Here is a 21,665-nt window from a genome sequence, read left to right on the forward strand (position 1 = left end):
TGGGCGAGAAAGTACGTTGTTCATGGAACCTTATGCCAGACGCCTTATTAAAAACGAATTGATGAAACAAATGTAGGAAATAGTTAATCTGAAGTTATACAAGTTATAAATCAGACCTGGATGCCAAACCTTTTCAAAACAATTTCAAGATGAAATGTCACCAGGGAAGAGAGAAGATATTTATTATTTTGGTTGAAAATGGCAGCGGTGAGACGTAGTAACTGATCAAACTACTAAAGCGAGGACAAAAGCCAGATTGATGAATGGGCAGAAGATTGTATGATAATTAGAGCTCGGAAGTTGAAGACCTAAAACTTACCTTAAAAAGACCTAAAAATGTCTTTTAAAAAAGGACCTAAAATTGGAAAAAAGGACGCAAAATAAGACCCAATTTAATTAGAATGACATATTTAATGAATATAATACTGAAGAAATACAAGCTTCTGGTAGGTTAAGGGTCTGTCCTTCTTCCACAAACTGAAGTATAAACTGAAATAAGAAAACTTCCCCACCCTCACCCCACCCTTACTGGAGGACATTGTTACGCCTCCTTATCTGACTTGTAATTATTGTAGATCTGGTCTTATCAGTCTAGTATTTGAAGAATGGCTTAATCTTTTGAATTTTCTTTACTAAAGAAAAGATGTTTAAGATGTGATCGTGATTCGAGTTAATGACCAGTAAATTTATTGTCGAAAGATGAAATGCCATAAAGGACGTTAAGACCTATAAAAAAAGACGAATAAAAAAATGGTGAAAAAGGCAAGAAAGGACAAATAAACTCCATCATTTTCTGGACTACAATGACTCAAAATGAACATATATTATGTTAAGCCTCGTCTTCGGGCATTAGTGAAAAAGAGGATTTTTCCTCAACTTCCGGGCCCTAGTGATAATAGATGATCATGAATTCTGCGAATGAGAATGCGCTCAATTATTTTATAAAGACAACTAGTTAAATGGGTAGGGTGATAGGACTGGACTTCAGAACATGGCTTCCTTGACTTTGGGCACAGAAGAACTTTTGAATACTTTCGAGCAAGTGGGAAAAATCCAGTGCATAGAATGAAGTTATAAACCCTACTCAAGAACGTGAGAAAAAAAAGGAGATGCTTGTTTGGTCAGAACTCAGAACATACCTGATGTGATCAAAGTTAGGAGTCATGTATAGTTTAAGTGTTAAAGTAGTACAGATGTCGTCCGGTTCTATAGGTTAAGCGAGTGATTTATTAGGTTCCAAAATATATACCGGTACAGAATATAATTTTAGATAATCAGAAATCGGGTCTTTGCGACGGTTGATTGAAGACTATCAGAAGCAGGTGTGTGCCAATCAGGAAGAGAAGTGGAGATATCTTGAGAAAACAGATTAAATGTACTTACATATTTGTTCTCTACATCTCTGTGTGTTCTCTACATCAGTTTGAAGCGCTTGATTGTTCTAAACAAGAGGGTATAATGTGTGAAAAAATTTGCCAGTAAGCTGATGAAATTTATGCCAGTACTTGGTTGGATGTTTCTGCGGTTAGAGTATGGAGATTCCTCATAACCATCTATACATAATTTTTACCACACACGTATTTTCTTATTCCTTATAATAATCATTTCCGTTAAAAAACACAAAATGTTTTGCAAACGTATTTTTTGTCAATTGTACATACACTAAAATAACACCAATTCTGTTACTAAAATTACTCCATACAGCAAGTCACCTTGTGAGACAGTTCATTTGACCACTACTATTTTAACAATTTACTCCAAAATTCGATGAAGTTGAAGTAGCACTAGGTATGTATCAAAATGTAAAACAAATTGAGTATGGTAGAATTAGCACAGCCAATGTGTTCAATTAATACCCCATATCGTACTGTGTAATGCATCACCTTCTTCTAAAAATGATGATTCCTAAAATTTTGTTTGGGAGATATTCACTTTATTTTGGCATTTGATTTGATTTGAGTTTAGAGTTTCTTTCAGGAGCGAGGCTATATGAGACGAGGACATACAGCTTAACACGGGATCCGTATCACATGAGCTCCTGCCAAAAATCGAACCCGGGTCTCCCATGCCAAAAGTGCATATGCTAACCGCTTAGCCACGAGGGAACTCTGACATTATTTTGAGCATGACTCACCTCCGAAGCAGAATATGTAGAAGAACATTGTACTAGATTCATTGGGTACAACTACGTTGAAAGTTGTCAATCTCAACAGTTGCCTAAGTTGAAGGAAAAAGTCTCTTTTTTCTTGATTTAAATACTTCTACAAAGAAAGGAAGAAAACCATCATGTATTTGTGCTTACATTCTTCCAAGAAATACTAGCTAGATCTCAAGCTAATTTAAAGATAGAAAAAAAGGAAACACAGAGTTATTGTCTTGATGAGTCATTAATTACGAGATTTCACACATTAGAGCTATATCGCGCATTGTAAAGTAAACAAGGCCAGAATGAGTTTGTCAGTGATAGAATGGGTCACGAAATTCGGTAACACATGTCCCGGAAGACACAAAGGCAGTCAGACCCATGACCCACCAGACCCGTTGAACCGAACAGACTCATGACCCGGAGTGTCTCGGTACAACCCAGAGACAAAACGACGCCACACAATGGAATATGTGTGAGGCTGTTACAATTTTAACAAACATAATTTTCTTCTCTTTCATTGCCTTTCTACTAAGAATATTTTAGAATATTATTGTTTGCGTCTGTGTGTCAAACATTGTACTGAAAGATAACTACAAGGTATATCGGAGTACAAACGCGAAAGTATTATAGAAAAGATAAGCTACATGTTTCTCTTATGAGGGATCGTCAAAGTTTAATCGACCCGTGAAACTTGTCGTTTAGAATATAAAAGATACTGCTGAGCTCAAAAAGTGTTTTGTTAATTCTTTTTGCATACGCTATGTTCAGAAACCACGTGTGGAGAAACGAATAAAATATAAAATTATATTTGAGAAAACATGAAATACTCAAAACATGATATTTTGATTAAGAAATGCCGCACCGACAATCAAACAAATGAATGTTCAAGCAGTAAAAATCATTAATCAACCATACAATTCTGCAGTAATGCCGTTTGGGCTGCTTCTGGGTTGCTCAGTCTGTTCAAGTCACCAGGTCTGTTCGGATCATTGGGACTGAGAAGGAAGACCCAGATGATCTGGACAAAAGTCGTTATTCAAATGTGACCCGGTTATCCTTGGCTCATTCCACCACTGAATTGTGTAGAATATACGTTCTGACCCTCTTATCTTCCATATAATCTAGTATGAATCTTGAGTTAATAGACATGGTAATTTAATAATTTGCAATTTTTAAGCTCGATATTCTAAATTTACATCAAGTCCTAGAAAATGCCATTATAAGTGTCACAATTGAGCTTATTCTACGTAGATTCATGTTCCATTAGCAAACAAAAAGGACTGACATCACAAGGAAGATAGTAAAAGACACAGTACTTGCATATTCGCACTCAAAGCGACAGGACGACCATGATTAAAATCGAAGAAAGTAACGTTGATTTCATATGTAAATCGATAAACGCTTCAAATAAGTTTCTACTACTGCTTATGCTTCAAACTCTAAATACGAATTTTACTCTGTCTGAGCGTATAGATTTTACAAGTAACAGAAATACCGTAGTTGGACGTCAATCGTTACTTCGTGATTAATCACTATTATCCAGTGGCATCATTTGACGCTTTAGGGGGGGGGGGCAGCAATTGTCTTGTGATTTCTATTCTATAATATATATATATATATTAGGGTGTCCCTTATTTTTGAAAATTGGAAAAATTAGCGGGCCACCCGTTATTTCTTTTCTTTTTCGTTAGAATAGGTTACTCATCAAAAATTTCTTTAATATTCAAATATTTACTGGTCGCTCAAGTCTTTTGAAATCGTATACAGAATGTTGCTATTCGTATATACTTCAAGAGATGACCAATAGATAGCAGCACTATTGTAACAAAAGAAAAGAGCCATTGACAATAATTTTTTGTGCAATGTGCACAGAATTGCCTGCTGTTTAACGTCTTGTTAATCTGTGTGCAGGATTTTAAGGTATTTCTCTTATTAAATAACCAAACTACCGTTGTCGTTTACGTGCAAACTGGGAATTTAAACTTGGTTAAGGAAGCTTTGGCTCTCTTTACTGTATCTCGTACGCTAGTAGATCGTGGTGTTTGGTGTACCATCAATCAGTAAGACGTTTGAGAGGACCTCGGTGCATTAATTTTGGGTAAGAAATGGAACAGGAAAAGAAAACCTCCTACTCGACTAGGAATAATAGTAAAATTTACTTGCTTGGCAGCACAGACCATGTGATACTAGGTAGCAAACTCCCTTCCAATAAACAGGTCCTGAAATTGTTTCTCCATCATCACTTATTGTTGAAAAAGACTGTACGAGAAAGTTCACACTGTGTAATGCAAGAAGTTGAGGAATTTTGGGAAAGAGCACGCATTCCAATTCGTGCGAGGAAGCACACGGTCACCAAAGTTGAACAGTTATTTGAGAAGTGATGCAAATTAAAGAAAAATGCCAGTAGGAAAACTAATACACAAGTGGATAATGAAAAACAGTTTGTAGGTGAATTTTAAAAAATGTTTGATATCGCTTGTGCTAATGCTTTGGATGTGATGAAGAATAAAGAAGACAAAGTCTTCCTCATAGCGCAACGACAACCTGGCCGTCCAGGAACAATGGGTGGTGTGGATAAAACACTTGCCGTGAGAGAGTCGAGATCTAGAGAGAGACAGGAAAGATTTTACAAAATGAAACAGAAAGAACTGGAACGTCAAAGCAAGGAAACATTGGTGACTTTGGATTCAAGTATTTATTCTGATGAAATCGAAGGTGACGACTCAAATGCAGTTTCTAATGACACTTTTACTCACAACTTTCAACCAACTCTACAGAAGGTAACACCAAACAAACGAGCAAGACAGAGTGTGTTTACTTCTGAATTGTGTGCAACATTAGATAGAACTAAAGTGAGCGTTAGGAAAGCAACGTATTTAATAACTGCTACTGCACAGAGCTTAGGACACGATACAACTAAACTAGCTATAAACCGCTCAACAGTCTCACGTAGTCGGCAACATCATCGTAAAGCATCAGCGGAAATGTTGAAAGCCAAATTGTAACCCGAGGGGCCATTTCAGGTTCAGTGGAACAGCAAACTAATGGATTACGAGTAAGAAAACAGAACGTTTACTTGTGGTTGTTAGGGTCTTGTCTGGTAAAACTGAAGACAAATTGCTAGGAGCCGCAAAATTAGAAAGAACCACTGGTCTTGCACAAGCTACAGCAGTTGTTGAATTGTTAATGGACTAGAAAATTGCCAACAGAGAAGCTGCACTGTGTTTTGACACAACTGAGAGTAATACAGGTAACGTATAGGATACCTGCATGCACTTATAGCGTCTTTTAAAGAAAAAAACTTCTTAACTTTCCATGTCGTCATCACATTTTGGAATTAATTCTTACTAATGTATTTAAAATTTGCGTTTGTGGTAGTGTAACGACTGGGCCCAAAGTCGCATTGTTCGAGACATTACAACAATTTTGGGACAAACTCGATCTCACCAAATATGAGCCCGGTATCTTAAACAAAGTTATATCTGATTTACTGGGAAACAACGTAGAATCTATTCTGGATTTTGCACAACGTCAATTGCAGTTAGATCATTACAGAGATGATTATCTGGAACTTCTAGAATTAACAGTAATTTTCCTTGGACAGCAACCACAGAGAGGAGTTCACTTTAGAAGACCAGGTGCGATTCATCATGGTTATCGAAGGCACTATACAGCTTTAAAATTTACATGCTTAGTTCTCAGCTTCGAATAACCAAACAGGAAGAAAAGGGAATCCAAGAAGTCTGCATTTTTTGACTGTGTTTTATGTTAAAGCATGGTTTACAGCAACGCATGCTGAACTTGCTCCCGTTTGTGATCTGGAACTACTTCAAGGACTTATTCAATTCAAGAGCAAGATCCCACGTGTTGCAGAGGCTGCGCTTCAGAAGCTGATGAGACATTTGTGGTATTTGGGTGAGGTGCTGGTCGCTTTGGCTTTTTTGACCAAACGTTGTCGCTAGAGTGTTAACGAAGAATGGTAAAGGCTCTAAAAGAACGTGAAGGGGAAAACACTTTGTCTCAACGCAAGATTATTGATAACCCAAGCAAATACTTGCATCCGGAAATTGATTCATTTGTGACCAAAAAATCGATTCTGTTCTTTCAGCGGCTTAGCATACCTACAAACTTTCTGCAGAGTGATCCAAGTACATGGGATGAAAGAGAAGACTTTAAAATGGGACTGAAATTGTTCGGCGTTTGAAGGTTGTGAATGATAGTGCTGAAAGAGCAGTTGCTCTAACACAAGAATTTAACAGAGCGATTGTTCGTGATGAATCTCAAAGACAATTTTTGCTGCAAGTTGTCCAAGAGCACAGACGAAATTTCCCCAACTGCAAGAAAGAAACTCTTAGTAAAGAAAATCACTAGGGATGTATGAGTGTGTGTAATTACGTATTGTATGTAATGTGTGTATGTGTAAAAAGTGGTATTTACACCAAATGTGTTACGAATAAAATGTTTTCTTCCATTCGGTTACGTAGACCTGCGCAGGTAAGGCTCTCTTGTATGAATGGCTTATAATGGAAAAAAGCTAATAAACTTTGTTGAGCTTGAGCGACCTCTAATTATTATCGTATCAAACTGAAATTTTGCTCAAATTCATTTTATATGGAAAGGAAGAAATATAAGAGGTGGCCCAGTGTTCATCTCGAATTTCGTTTTTTGGGGTATGCATAATGGACACCCTAATATATATATATATATATATATATATATATATATATATATATATATATATATATATATATATAATGGATGAATAACAGCTAAATTATGCAACATATGTCTAGTAAGGTGAGCACATTTATTATTCAATTTTATCACATATATATTATTATTCAAGCGAGGACTTTTAACCAAGTCTAGGTGCACAATTTAATTTTCTACAAATTATTATATTAGTTATGAATTAATTGCAAATTTAGAGCGAAGCGATTGACCTCTATTGGTTATTCATAGAATGTTTTAGTACATCTAAACGACATGCAAATAGTTGAAATTGACATATTAGCGAAAACCATAATGGCTCTGAAAAAAATGTGTTCACAGAACAAAACGAAAAGGGCTTCGTCCTATTTCAAATGCTGAAAAATCTATAATCTAATGCTGAAAATGCTATAATACGTAGTTTCCATCGTACAGCGGGGGACACTTCTAAATGGTACACCTTAGCCGTAAATCTCCATATGGCTGTACCATTTAGAAGTGTCTCCCGCTGTACAAGTTTTGCTTTTAATAAACTTAAATTTGATTTAACCTACTCACTGAGCAAAACAATACGTTTATTGTAAAACTTATTAAGTTTGGTTTACAGGGACAAATTTTGCCGATAGATGGCACTACAGTCTTCGTATCTCTCCCATGTATTTTTTATCTTTCACGAAAATTCACGATTTCTCTTACAAATTTCAACCTACAGACTTCAAATTTTTAGAAAAGGAACTTCATAATCTATGGAAGGCAATAATCCGTGCCGATTTTTTATTTAGAATTTTCTTCATTGTTGAAATGGCTTGATTGTTGAAATGGATATCCAGATCTTTAACAATGAAGCTGTTTCAACAATGAAGAAAATTGTAAATAAAAAATCGGCACGGGTTGTTTCCTTTAATAGGTTATGAAGTTCCTTCTCTACAAATTTGAAGTCTCTAGGTTGAAATTTATAAAAGAAATTGTAAATTTTCGTAAAAGGTAAAAAATGCATGGGAGAGAGAGGAAGACTGTAGTGACATCTATCGGCAAAACTTGTCCCTTTACACTAACCATAACGTGTGATCGGGACATGCGACCCCTTATGACACTTAGCGCGTGCTCGCGAATCACTAAGTCAAATTTGGTAAAGAATAGTTCAGTAATCTTGGAGATCCAGTTTTTCAGTAATTATTCCTCAACGGTATGTTCAATCAGGACATGCAACGCCTTACAATACTCAGAGTATGCTCTCGAACCACCACCTCAAATCTGGTTAACAACGGTTGAGGCATCTCAGAGGAGTATCCGGATAAACGAACGCCTAAGTCGAGTAAAGAGGAGCTTCGCTCCAATTATTATTATTATTATTATTATTATTATTATTATTATTATTATTATTATTATTATTATTATTATTATTTAGATCCAAAACCGATAATTGATCAACTAGCCTCAATCACAATATCATTAACATCTGAGGCACTTAGTTATTGTTAAGTTTCGTAAATTCAGGTGAATTTCACATTCCATTATCTTCACAAGTCTAAAATTATGTAATTAATATAAGTAACACATTAAAATAGGTTTTAATACATTTAAATATAAAATACACATACAAATATATTTAAAATTTGTTTTACTATTATTATTTTATTTGACTCCACTGATGGCTGAATACATAGCCTCTGAATTTCTGGAAGGAAGTAACATCTGGTCTTATTCTTTACTTAGTCATATTAGTTTCATTTCCCTAAATTATACTAAACTTCAAGCAGGAACGTAACCAAAATGGAATGAAATATTTTTTTTCTAATTTAATATCCCACGATCATGCGTTTTAGGCTGAAAGAGATGTGAATGATGATGGAGTGGTCTGTGGAATGAGGATGTGGGAGGAAAAGGAAGCACCCCGAGAAAACTCACGAAGACGACGTGGAACGTAACCAGCCTGATTTTTTAGAATGGGTAGAAATTTAATACCGAGTGGTAATGACAATCATCAAGGAACACCACAAAATTGTTTATTTACTTATTATTTATGGAATCTGTAATGAACCTGTAAATCCTTTTCACCTTACATTCTTGACTTTTTTATTTTTTGAACATAATTATTTAAGGAAACAACTGAAAGTTTCAGAGGGGCTGAAGATGGTCGGATGAAGTGCTAGGCCCCCTTGCCAACACTTTAGCTACGAATTTCTCTTCAGTTTCTTTATGTTCGGAGTTGATATTGTATAGTATATCTCAATGCAACTATTTTTTATTTTTTAAGAAGTGCATCTGGTACCGCACTTTTGATGCTTTTATAGTGCAATAGTAGGATATTTAATTTTGAAGTTCTTGGAATGAGCGAAAATACCAATGGGAGATGTTCGGCACAGCTAACAAGAGGTACATCATTTTACGCAAAAATGAGTAAAATTCACAAAATTGAATTTAATTTAGTAAATAAAATTGCGAGAAATTCATATCTAGTTTTGGTTCAATTTGAAAGTGATGACAATTAATTTAGAACAGACATCGTCCGCTCTAGTCTCTCCCTGGCTATGAGTCTGACTTCAATATTTAAGTCTTATCAAATCGTGCAACAAACTACCTAAACAATATTAATATGATTTAAGATTTGAAATAATCCAAGAACAAATTCAGAACACGGATAGATAACGAGATATATAAATGTGAATATATAAAACTATCAACATTCATCAACAGGGTCAAATTATTGAATTCAGTCAAAAAATTCTTAGGATTAATTATGTTTGTGCTTTCTTTCTTTACAGTGCCGATCATTCCGGAATTCCTGTACAGCATAGAACATCGCAATGAGAGTAAGCTGAATACAGACACTTCGCTCCACACGACATCCACTACCACCATTCCAGATGTCCCCACTGCCGCGGACCTAGAGGCTACCGTGTTCCTGAACAGGGCCAGCCAGGAAACGGAGGTGACGACAGAGCCCTTTACAAACAACAAAACTACCACTGAAGGTAAGTAAGCAAATAATTAGGAACTATAACCAGTGTTCGTAGTTTGAGGGAAATTTCTCTAATCTAGGGAAATTTCATGAGTAAATTTAGTAAAAAGAGAAAAAGATAAGTTTTCGATAAAACGCGAGAAATCCAGGGAAATTCTTGCGCTGACAGACTGACCAATATAAATACTTAATTTTTTCTTTGATCTTCAGAAATAAAGCAAAACAATAGCAACAGTTTGTGTATGTTTCGTGTGTGTGTGTGTGTGTGTGTGTGTGTGTGTGTGTGTGTGTTCAAAGTATTATAATTTGCGCCAATTATGCAAATTATTGCTGGCTGAGTGTATTTGTATGTATTTTTTGTTTTGGAAAGTGAAGAAAATAAGTAAGAAGATACAAGAAAAAAACAAATAAATAAATAAATCAAATGTGATTGGCATTTCTTTTAATATAGCTAAATTAATCTTATCACACAACTTCTGTCATGGGAGAGCTCCTTCGTGGCTAAGCGGTTAGCGTACGCGCCTTTGGCGTGGGAGATCCGGTTTCGATTCCCGGCGAGAGCTCATGTGGTTCGGATTCCACGTTAATCAGTAGGTCCACGTCTCATATAGCTCTCGCTGCTGAACGGAACGTAAGACTCAAAATCAACTCAACTCAACTTCTGTCATGGGAATTGGACTCTCAACCAATTAAGGAAAATTTGATACGAAAAGAGAAAAGTTTGTGCCAGTAGAGGGAAATTTTCTTAAGAAAACCTATGAACACTGACTATAACTCATTACCAGGGACCACAAGCAAATGCCGGAGTCTGACTTCTTGAAAGGCGAAACTTCATGTCACCCTGGTGGCGAATTTGTTCTGTTGCTCGGCATACAGCAATACTGAAAAAATTGAGTTACATTTGTAAAAACAATAAAGAAAAAATGTATTCTCATCTAAAGTATTAAAGAAAAGCCTCCTGCCATATCAGATAAATATGTTATTATATGAATAACAACAGTTCGTAAAAAAAAAAATATTTAGTATGAAAGTGCGCATGTGGCTGAAAAGCAGGAATACTGTTCCTTTTCGTGAATGATCATTTTGCAAATAAATGTGAGCGAAGTAAAATAATACTAAAGCGTCTTTAGAATAGGAAATTTAGTAAACTTTTGCTAATTCAATGAATAATGAAGAACCAACATATGATAGTCGTTGATTGATTAAGAATGAGAGAATAGCAGACCATGTTACAGATATAACTTTTTAAATGAACTTACAAGAAATTATTTGATTTTCTAAGTCTGAATATGAATGTATTTTTAAACCATTTTTATTATATATTGATCAGGATTATACAGGATAGATCATTGAATAAATTCTAGTATGTTAATATATTCATAATATATAAATTCTTTCAATCTAAATTTTATTTTGTCTGCTGAAAGATGAGAGAAGTACAATTTCGCATATAACTGTTAAAAATAATCGTAATTTACTAATACATAAATCATATGTTGGAAACATCAGACGAAATTACAAATTTAACATAGATGTAATTAGAGTTGGTTCTTGTGTTTTCTTCCGAAAATACGAAAAGTCAAAAAATTCCACATTGCCTGTACTTCACTTACAAAAGCGTTATCTGACAAAAATATGCGACAAAGCAAATGAAATTAATATCAGAAATACGACATACCCTTAATGGAATGATCTTAAAATCTGCAATCCAACTTCTAGAAATTTTGAAGCAAATAATATTATTTAAAAATATATATCATCAGACAATGTTGGTATATATTTAAACTTTTGTTTTCTGTGTTAAAAGCTGCAGATACGGAGAACACCACAACTGCTACGCCGGAAGAGATTCAACGAAGGAAGAAGCATAAGGAACTGACAGAAGAAACTGTGGAAGTTGGCATCATGTTTGCGTCCAAAGCAATTGTCCAGTTATTCGCAAACCCGTTTGTTGGTCCTTTAACTAACAGGTATGACAAATTGTGTATAAATGTGTATTCTATTTATATTACATACCACTTTAAGTTTAGGCCTACATATAGTAGAGTCACTATAAAATTGTTCAGAAAAACTATGGAAGACATTTCGCAAAATGTAATGTAATAAAGAATGTTCCCGTATTTTCATACATTTCTAAGGAGTAATCCTAAGACATCTAAAAAAAAAGTCATTATCCTCTTCTGTTGTTGGAGTCTACAAATTGAAGGTGATTACCGAAGCAGATTCACGCAAAATATTTTGGGAGGTTTCAGAGGAACTTAGCGTTGACCATTCGACTAACTGTAGAATAATGATTACTGAAGTCACCTATTTTGGTATCATGAAATGGAAACTATATATTACAGAAAACTTAGTTTTGCAATGTTTCTTGAAATCACGATTATACGAGTATCTAAAATTGTAACAGGTTTTCGGTATACTACAATTCGAACTTACACAAATACTGTATCTTCGTTTCAGTTTCCAAAAGCATACAACGCAGAGTTCAAGAAATTTCGGAATTAAAATAAATATCAAAAATACCCTTACTTGCACACTTAAGAATAAAATTTCATGAATATGAAACGGAAACTTGAATAATATAGAAAGTGCGTGGGTGGATAAGTATAGTGAAATGACCCCAGACGAATCTTGGGATGACAAATAAATGGTATGTAGGAACCCCAAGATACATTGATCCCTCACATTTCAAACCTCAACTCTCATTGGTTCACGAGAAATGGCGCAAAATCGGAGAAGTAGGATTAATTTATTTCTCAAGAATGGCTCGATCGATTTTGTTCAAACTTGGATGTATGTATAGGTGTCTGGAGAGCTTTGTCTGAAAAAATTAACAGCTCCCCTGACCATTCTTTCCCTTCGAAACATTCGATTCAATATTTTGAGCTCCTTTTGACCTATAATAGTCTGCGAGCACAATTACCAAAAAAATAAATGTTAGATGCCGCTTTAACCCTATAACCACATTTTTTTAATTGTATCACAGGTACGACATGGTCAAAATTAGCTAAAACCAACCCTACCGCACCTATAAGAGAGCAAATGCAAAAAGAACAGCTATTAATGTAGCTCTTGCATATTTGCTACGTGAATGAACGAGAAATCATACCTGGAAAGCGCCAAACTCACTGAGATCCCATTTGATGGCCTGTGGCGTCCCCATCCGATTTTGAACCAAATTGAAACTGTTGATATTAGTGTTTATTTCATATGAATAAATCAGCCTAAACATGAATATCAATTTAAAATTGCCATTAGACTCCCGTAAGTACCCCATTTGAGGATGCCTGAAGTTTCAGTGTGAATGTTCATATAAAAAATCAATGTTACCTATACTTACAGTGTCCAATCAAAATGAAATAACCTCAGCTGGAAAGAGAAAACCAACAACAACATAATATAATGCAACTTTATTGTAGTGTCTTACATAGGTCCTGAGAGGGCGGATAGGGATAAGAAGTCGAGTAGTGGAAAACTGCAACATTTAAATAAATGGTACATTTCATCCCAGAAATAGAAGAAAATATAATGCAAACGGAAAGTAAATTACAAGTAAGAACTAAGAGTATTTCAATGTGTGAAACAAATAAAGATGAAAGGAACATTATAGTACGTACCTTAGTCCTTGTTACTGTTTTCATTTATGACCACACAAATGTTGTGATCGAACATTTTGCTCAATATTTGTGCTGGTTTTGGGATCCTGGACAAATATCTTCCATAACTTAGGTAATAATTAATGGATGCAACATGGGAGCAAGAGCCAACTGTTCGCAATCTATTTGCACAGTAGCAACAATACCTAATAACACTTTTGTTGCCTTGTGTATTTGGTTTTAGATGAATCATTTGTATTTTTTGCTTTGCGTATGTCTTGAATGCACTGTCGTTTTCAATATCTTGTCGTTGTCTTTAACATACTGCATATTAATATTACCTCTTTCATCCAACATTTCAGCTAAATGACATATTGCCTGTTTATATTGGAAGGATCTACAAAACAATCCTTTCAAATATTTTTCTGTCATTCGAGAAAAATCCTCAAGATCCTGAGAAGAAATAAATGTAAACGGAAGTTTTCTTGTTCGCAATTTCTTCTGTTCAACAAAGGCTGGAAAGGTGTTTTTTGTTTCCTGAAGTTTTCGCAGATTTAATGATTGCGGTGATTGCGGAGTGGTTTTCATCTGGGGTCACACGTATGGAGAATTTATTGTGTAGAAAACTAGCAATTCTATAATACAGGCCGATAATAGCTAGCTATCATTTAGCTGTCAAATATTTCATCCAAAAGACGATACTTTTCTTTCAGTATTCCATGTGTAGCTTCAACTGCTCAACGAATTTTTGTAACAAACCTAGTATCATTTGCTTCTTCAGTGGACAATTGTGATTTTTTCCCTTTAAATGCAGGCCTAGGAACTTCAAAACCTTTGTCCTCAATATAAGTTTCACAGGGTCTATATTTTAATCAATTGACTACTAATTTACTAATATAAAACGTAGAATTATTATGTAGAGGAGGGGTCTTGCCCCAAAGAAAAATCGCAACAGACACTCCTGCCCCGTGTTGTCAAAGTTCTAACTCTGGACTGGGCGGAAAAATAGTACCAAATCGAAACAAAAAGGACTGAATTCATTGTTTTATACCAGTGTAATATATAGCTCTATAACACGAAACTAAAATAGGTAAAGTTCTAGAACACTCCCCCTTTTCTACCAAGAGTCCGAATCAAGAAAGTGCTCTTTTTAAAAAATATCTAAATAGGAGGACCACGAATAACCGTGGAAGTAGATGAAACTTTTCTCGCACGTAGGAAGTATAATAGAGACTGCAAATTAAAAGGGAAAATAGTTATCATCTTCGGTATGTATTGTAAGGAAACCAAATGCGCCTGTATTTCAAAGTGAACAATAAACCAAAACGGTATTATGGCCATATATGGATAAATATATAAAACGAAGAACAAATCAATCATCTCCGAGTTCGTGTGTAAACAGTACGTTATAATAAAATATTAAAATATAAATTATATTGTAGCTTATTCTCGCTTATTTCACGACCGAGGAGGATAATAGACTGTAAGAAGAATAGTTCTACGGTACGTCTTGTGCCCATCTAGCGTCATTTGTTTCCCGGTATAGTTTGAATTACGAATTTTCCACACAAAATTTGTAGCGTTATGCGGTGCAGCGTCACAGAATGACTGTTCAACAGCATTTTTAGAGTTCAGCACACACTATGAATAACGTGAGATGTAGGAAAAGTCTTACTGTGACACATTTGAAAATGTGACAAGTAAAAAATGAAAATGAAATGGAATGAAATTTTTGAGTTTTACGTCCCACGATTATGCCGGATAGGCTAAAGGAGACGGAAGATGAGAAATGAATGAAATGGTGGAATGAAGAAAGTGGGAGAACCCCGAGAAAACCCACGCACACGGTGTTTGTCCACCACAAAGTTCACTTGGCGGGAGCAGGGTTTGAACCCGGGACCCCAAGCACCAGAGGTGAACGCTCTACCACTGAGCCACCGCGGCCCCTAATGTGACAAGTACTTGTTAAATGGTGCTGAATTGGGTAGAATTGTACCAACATTTTCACAAAAGGGACTGAAAATACCAGTGAGATACCAACGGGCCGATGAATGACAAAAAGGGCTGAATTTGATCCAATTGTACCAAGTGAGGCAACACCGCTCCTGGCTATCAATATTCCTCGCAACAATATTCCCTATTTCCTTATTACACAATCACAAAGATTAATTGTTTCGTGTTTGTTTTAAAGTGGCAAGGGTGTTCATTTCCAAATAAATTGTACAAATATCAACAGTTTCCTTATATCCCAAACTAGGGATGGAGACGTCACAGGCCATCAAATGGGGCTTCAGTAAATTTGTCACTTCAGGTGTGATTTCTCATTCACTCACGTAGCAAATATGCAAAAGCTACATCAATAGCTGTTCTTTTAGCATTTGCTCTCTTATAGGTGCAGTATGGTTGGTTTTGGATAACTTTGACCATGACGTACCCGTGATAGAATTTTGAAAAAAAAATATGTGCTTGTAGGGTTAAAGCGGCATCTAACATTTATTTTTTCATAATTGTGCTCGCAGACTATCATAGGTCAAAAGGTGCTCAAAATATTGAATCAAATTTTTTGAGGAGGGAAAATGGTCGGGGGAGCTGTTATTTTTTTCAGACAAAGCCCCTTTTATACATCTACACATACATCCAAGTTTGAACAAAATCGATCGAGCCATTCTTGAGAAATAAATTAATCCCACTTTTCTGATTTTGCGCCATTTCTCATGAACCAATGAGACTTGAGGTTTGAAAGGTGAGGGATTAATGTATCTTGGAGGTACCTACATACCACCCACTTGTCTTCCCAAGATTCATGTGGGGCCATTTCACATCAGATCAAAAATACGAAAAAATACATCAATGTCTCAGTTCGAGAACATAGTTAACTTTGACTATGAAGTGTCACTCATACATAAGTTTTCAAAAATCTTTTATATTTCCTTATCTTCACATGTTTCTGCACAACCCACTGGATCCATCATCTTTCTCTTTAAATAAAGGAAAATAAAAGGAGATAGTTTCTTTCCTTCGATCAGGAAGAAAGCACAAGGAAGAGGGAAATGCTCTCTCTTTTCTTTTCTTGTTTTCATTTCTTTCTTTCTCCTCAAAGAAAAAGAAAATATAAAGAGAGACTTTTCGGAAAGAAGAAAAATAATTTTTCCTTTTCTTTCTTTGTCTTTTCGGAAAAATATTTTCTTTTCTTTTTTAAAAAAAATAAAGAAAACTCTATTTGTAGCAAAAAAAAGTTTCACGGCACACAGTTATAACCTGTAGGCTAAACAATACAGATGGTTAGTGAAAGGAATGAGAATAGGGATTTATAGAGAAAACGACAGAACCTCGAAAACACCCTCGGATATGATGTTCACTACAAGTTTACATAGCTTGGAATCAAACTAGGGATCCCTCGCACTAGATGTGAGAGAACTCTACTACTGAGCCACCGTCCCTAACCCTCACTATAATTCATTTTTCTGTTAGGAGATAATGTGTACAGATGCATCCTCTTTAACTAAGTGAATGTTGGTTTTATTAAGAATTTGGAAGTAGCTTTATTTGTGGTATCATAACCTGTTTTATTCATTATAATTTTATACTTGCAGGATTGGATATAGCATCCCGATGTTCACAGGCTTTATTATTATGTTCTTGTCGACAATCAGTAAGTATATTCAGCTTATTGCTATCTTTACAAATGAAAACTAAATATTTTATGTAATAAGAAATATCTACTGTCGTTTTAAAAAAATCGTCCTTTAATAGTTTTCCTTTTTCTGTCCAAGATTGACCTTTAATTGCTGTTTGAAAGGTATTTATTATGTTTTTGTTATGTCCAATGATGTAGAAATTCGATTGTCCAAAACTCGGGAACCCAAAGCCTAATAAACACATCAAGATGTACCAAAATGCCAAATAGGGATCCTAATCGGATGAGTTGGGTATATAGGTTTCTGGTTTGGACTAGTTGACGCAAAATTTGACCACTCTTAATTCGGGATCCAAAAGCTTGCACAACATAATATTCCACACGCAAAGATCTAAAACCATGGCAAATTTTATTTCAGTCGGATGAATTTGTTGCATGGGATTTTGCTTTCAAAAACACAACGCAAAATTCGAGTATCCATATCTCGGGAACCATAAACCTGCACAACATGTTTCATGTGTTTGTTTAGGTCAAGTTACAATCATGTCAAATTTGATTTCGATAGGATCATTTACATATATCCTACTGAGACTTGATGGTCGATATATCGCCCACTAGAATTTTCCTTTTAAAACAACTGAGGTATGTAATAGCGATAATGAGTAACATAGTGTAACATCAACATTGATACATCTTTGTAGTCGTATTATATTTTTGCACCTTGGTTGAGATTACTTAGCAAGCTGCTCTTCAGAATGCCAGGCGCATCAGTTTCGGCAGGTACATAGTACTTTTACAACGGTTATAAAAATATTTGCAGTATTTTAAAACTTAGAAAACAAGATATTGATAATAATGTAAAGCCAAAGAGTGACAGATATTTTTTGAAGTTGATGACTTAGTGCATAAACGAGATAATTAACAGTAAAATTAGAGGTCTATATATCGACCACTGAGAGTCATTTTATAAAATACAATTGTCAATAAAATTAGAGGTCGATATATCGACCACTGGGAGTCATTTTATAAAATACACATGATGTGCAATTGCGTCTAATATAATTATCTTAATATTACAACTTACTCGTTTACGTATTTAAACAGTGTGCTGCAATACTGAATGTACCGGCACTTGTGTTTCGTTATAAAGTAAAATTGTTGAAATTTTAATACAATTTTATGAATAATTATTTTTTCTTGAATTGAATCAGTCTCTATGACATCTGAGGCTTCAATGGATCAAGTCCATTGGGTTTAGGAATGGGAAAAGAAGTCAGCCAGGATCTATGTTAAAATGCGCTTAGTATATGCGCCTTTGGCATAAGAGGCCCGGGTTCGATTCCAGCGAAAGCTCATGTGGTTCGGATCCCGTGTTAAGCTGTAGGTCCACGTCTCATATAGCCTACTGAAAGGTAAGTAAAACTGGAAATCAAATCAAAAATTGTCATTCCGATATTCATTCAGTTAGACTGAAGGGAAATCTGAAAAACCAGTCAGGATAGCGGACAGTACAATCAATTACCGTAATTTCCTCGCACGTAATTTGCCTCCCACATCCAAATTTGTCGTTTTTACTTTCGTGAAATTGTCACCTCTCAACTTTATCTCCACTTATTATTATTTGTTCTTTCATTCTCCTAGAAAGCGAAAGAAACTCTTTATTAATGAATTATTTGTTTTTCTACACGTATCAGATATAGATCCGGACACTGGAGATGAAGGTAAGTATTGTTGCCTGCCGAGCAAAACGAAAGTCAAGGAAATGAATCAAACTGCGAAAAGAGTTACGGTAACGTTTCTTGGAGAAGAACCATACTAAAGCAATTTGTATAAATTGGAAATAAAAAATAGTCCCACATCTTGTAAGATATTAGTAAAAGATCCTCACAATGTAACATATTTTGACCAATCTCTGGACGACTAAAAAAAAAAAAAAAAAAAAAAAGGTATTCGGAAAACTAACTTTAAAGGTGTGGAAGAATCGAGAAAATATTTTAAGAAAATGTATTATTCTTGTTACACCAAGGACTACATAGAAGTAGATTGCCCAGATTATATACACCAATACACACATGGTTGATACAGTGGCGGATCCAGAGGAAGCGATCGGGGTGATCGCCCCTCCCCCCAGAAGAGGAAACTTTTTAAATTTTATATATTAATAAAACCCATCCCAGAGTTTGGAGCTCTTAAAAGTAGCAGTATTAAAACCCCCTCCAGAAGTCCGTCCTGGATCCACCCCTGCCGTTAATATGAATTTAACTTATACCCATATCACATTTTCTCGATGTATCGAGCAAAGAATTGGGTAGTAAGGATGATCTTTGATTTCATTGATTTAGTTCTTGTGATTTACTAGTTTCACACAGAAGAAATAAGAAAATGCGATTCGACAGAAAGAACATCCTCAAGTTTATGGACTTCATATTAGCTATTGTTTACAACCCACTGACATTACATCAAACTAACACTCATCTAATGCAGAGGATGAAAAAGGAATCCTAAATTAATCTCTTAGAGAAACGATAGAAATTCAAACCACTATTCCAACATAGAAAAGCGAAAATGTGGTATGCATTTGCTGGTGTACGTTACAATGACAAGTTTCAACAAAACATACAGGCGAAAAGGTTGTAAATGTACTCGTAAAAGTATAAAAGTTGCCAAGTTGTTCTCTGTGTAAACAGGAATAACTGTTTTGCAAAGTTCCAAGCAAACTGACTTCTAAATTGCATGTGCTAATTGTGATAAACTATTAAAATTCAATTTTTCTTATGTGTAAAAGCTACTCGTTAGTAACTCGACAGAAGTTCAACTCATGCATTCAATATTATTATGATTAAAAGAATAAAACAAACAAAAATACTTTTACACACATTAGTAGTAGAAATTGAACTTCTAAATATCAGTGTCTAAATGTCATACATTAAAATCAACTTATGAAATATAAACATAGACCCAGTGGTCAATAATATCGATATCCTCATAACTCTCCATGTATGGTCAACTATCGTAATATTAAACATATGGGTTTAGAGCGTCTAATTGAATACAAAGAGTAAAAAATAATTATATTTTTTAACGAAAATAAACTTAGGGCTCAGGAGGATACATATATAGGTTTTTAATCTTTGAAATTATGACGCAAAATTTGACCGCCCATAATTCGGGAATCATAAGTCTGCACAACAATAAATTTTCACACATTTTTATAGTAGGTGAAGTTCTACCACATGCCAAGTTTAATCCCGATCGGAAGAGTTTGGTGTGTAGGATTTTGCTCCCGGAAACGACGCAAAATTAGATCGATCATAACCCGGGAGCCTCCACAACATTATGGTTATATAGCTGGTTAAAATATACCAACTTGCCAAATTTGATCCCGATCGAATCATTTACATATACATATTTTTTTTATTTTAAATTATGATGCAAAGTTGTTTGACCGCCTATAAACCTCAGGAGAAAGAGGCCTTCAAAACACACACTTGCATAGTACATGGATTTCTACCATTATGCCAAGTTTAATTTCAATTGGATGAGTTTGGTGTATGATTTTTTTCGAACATACGACGAAACTTTCAACCTCCCATAACTCATTAGCTCATTTACACGCACATATATGGATTTTTGTTTTTGAATGTAGGACGCAAAATATGACTAGCACCTACAACTTACATTTTCATTTTAATGTTCAAAGTTTCGTAGGAGAATGCGTATATTTTCTCTATTTTTCTTTCTTATTTCAGTTTTCGCATTCGGACGCAGTTACAGTGTATTGTTTATAGCTCGAGCTTTGCAAGGAATCGGTTCATCTTGTTCAAGTGTTTCAGGTATGTTTCATCAATTTCTTTCTGATTTCTTAAAATTTTATTTTCATGTCGAATAGTGGTTATATAATACATAAAGTGATTCCAGACTTCCAAATTGAAAACGTCAAATTTGATTGGATGGATTGATTTGGGTTTAACGTCCTTTTCCAGCACCGAAGCTATATAAGAGTAGACTTCTTGTTTAAACTGTCATGGACTCAGGTTTGTGTCCAGGGAAGTGTCCACATTAAGGATCGACTACGCGTGTTAGCCACAAGGCACTGAAAACTTAAAAGTTTTGAGAATTTTTCCAATGGAGTATTAAGTACAGGAATACATACTGTGTGTACTTTGTAATTGTTACCAATGACAACAGCCAAAAACACGAACAATCCAATTTTTATATATTTTTTGTCAGTATTCTAAAAATAAATACTGATATTAACTTCGTAACTTCAATTAAAACTAATAGATGACATTGTAATTCTCTGCGTCGTAACTCCATTGTCCAGTCAGCGTTCATCTGTAAATCTCACCACGGCATCGTTGCATGTAACTTCTGTTGACAGATGTAGCTATTATGTGAGCTAGCAAATAAATAAACACATTTTTGGTTTAGCATCTAAGGATTACGCTCTTTAGGATAAAGAAGAAAGGTGATAAATGCGTATGAATGATCATGGAAGAATTACTGAAACGCCGGATAAAGCGAGAGAGCCTCAAGAAAATTCTGAGACATTATGTTATTCACCGTAAATTCACATGATGCGAGATTGAACCATGACCTTTCGCACTAGAGCTG

At 35.1% G+C, this 21,665-nt stretch overlaps 1 protein-coding gene across 1 annotated transcript in view; it reads left to right on the forward strand.

The window, feature by feature from the left end:
* Vmat (Vesicular monoamine transporter) overlaps positions 1 to 21,665 on the forward strand; it is a 283,884-nt gene that overhangs the window by 219,113 nt on the left and 43,106 nt on the right. The window contains exons 3-6 of the mRNA XM_081763555.1: positions 9,622 to 9,831; positions 11,626 to 11,788; positions 17,008 to 17,066; positions 20,801 to 20,884. Of these exons, the coding sequence (XP_081619681.1) occupies positions 9,622 to 9,831; positions 11,626 to 11,788; positions 17,008 to 17,066; positions 20,801 to 20,884 (516 nt within the window). The remainder of the gene's footprint in view (positions 1 to 9,621; positions 9,832 to 11,625; positions 11,789 to 17,007; positions 17,067 to 20,800; positions 20,885 to 21,665) is intronic.

Source organism: Thermobia domestica, chromosome 1 (genome assembly GCF_964235325.1).
Source record: "Thermobia domestica chromosome 1, izTheDome1.hap1.1, whole genome shotgun sequence".
Lineage (NCBI taxonomy): Eukaryota > Metazoa > Arthropoda > Insecta > Zygentoma > Lepismatidae > Thermobia > Thermobia domestica.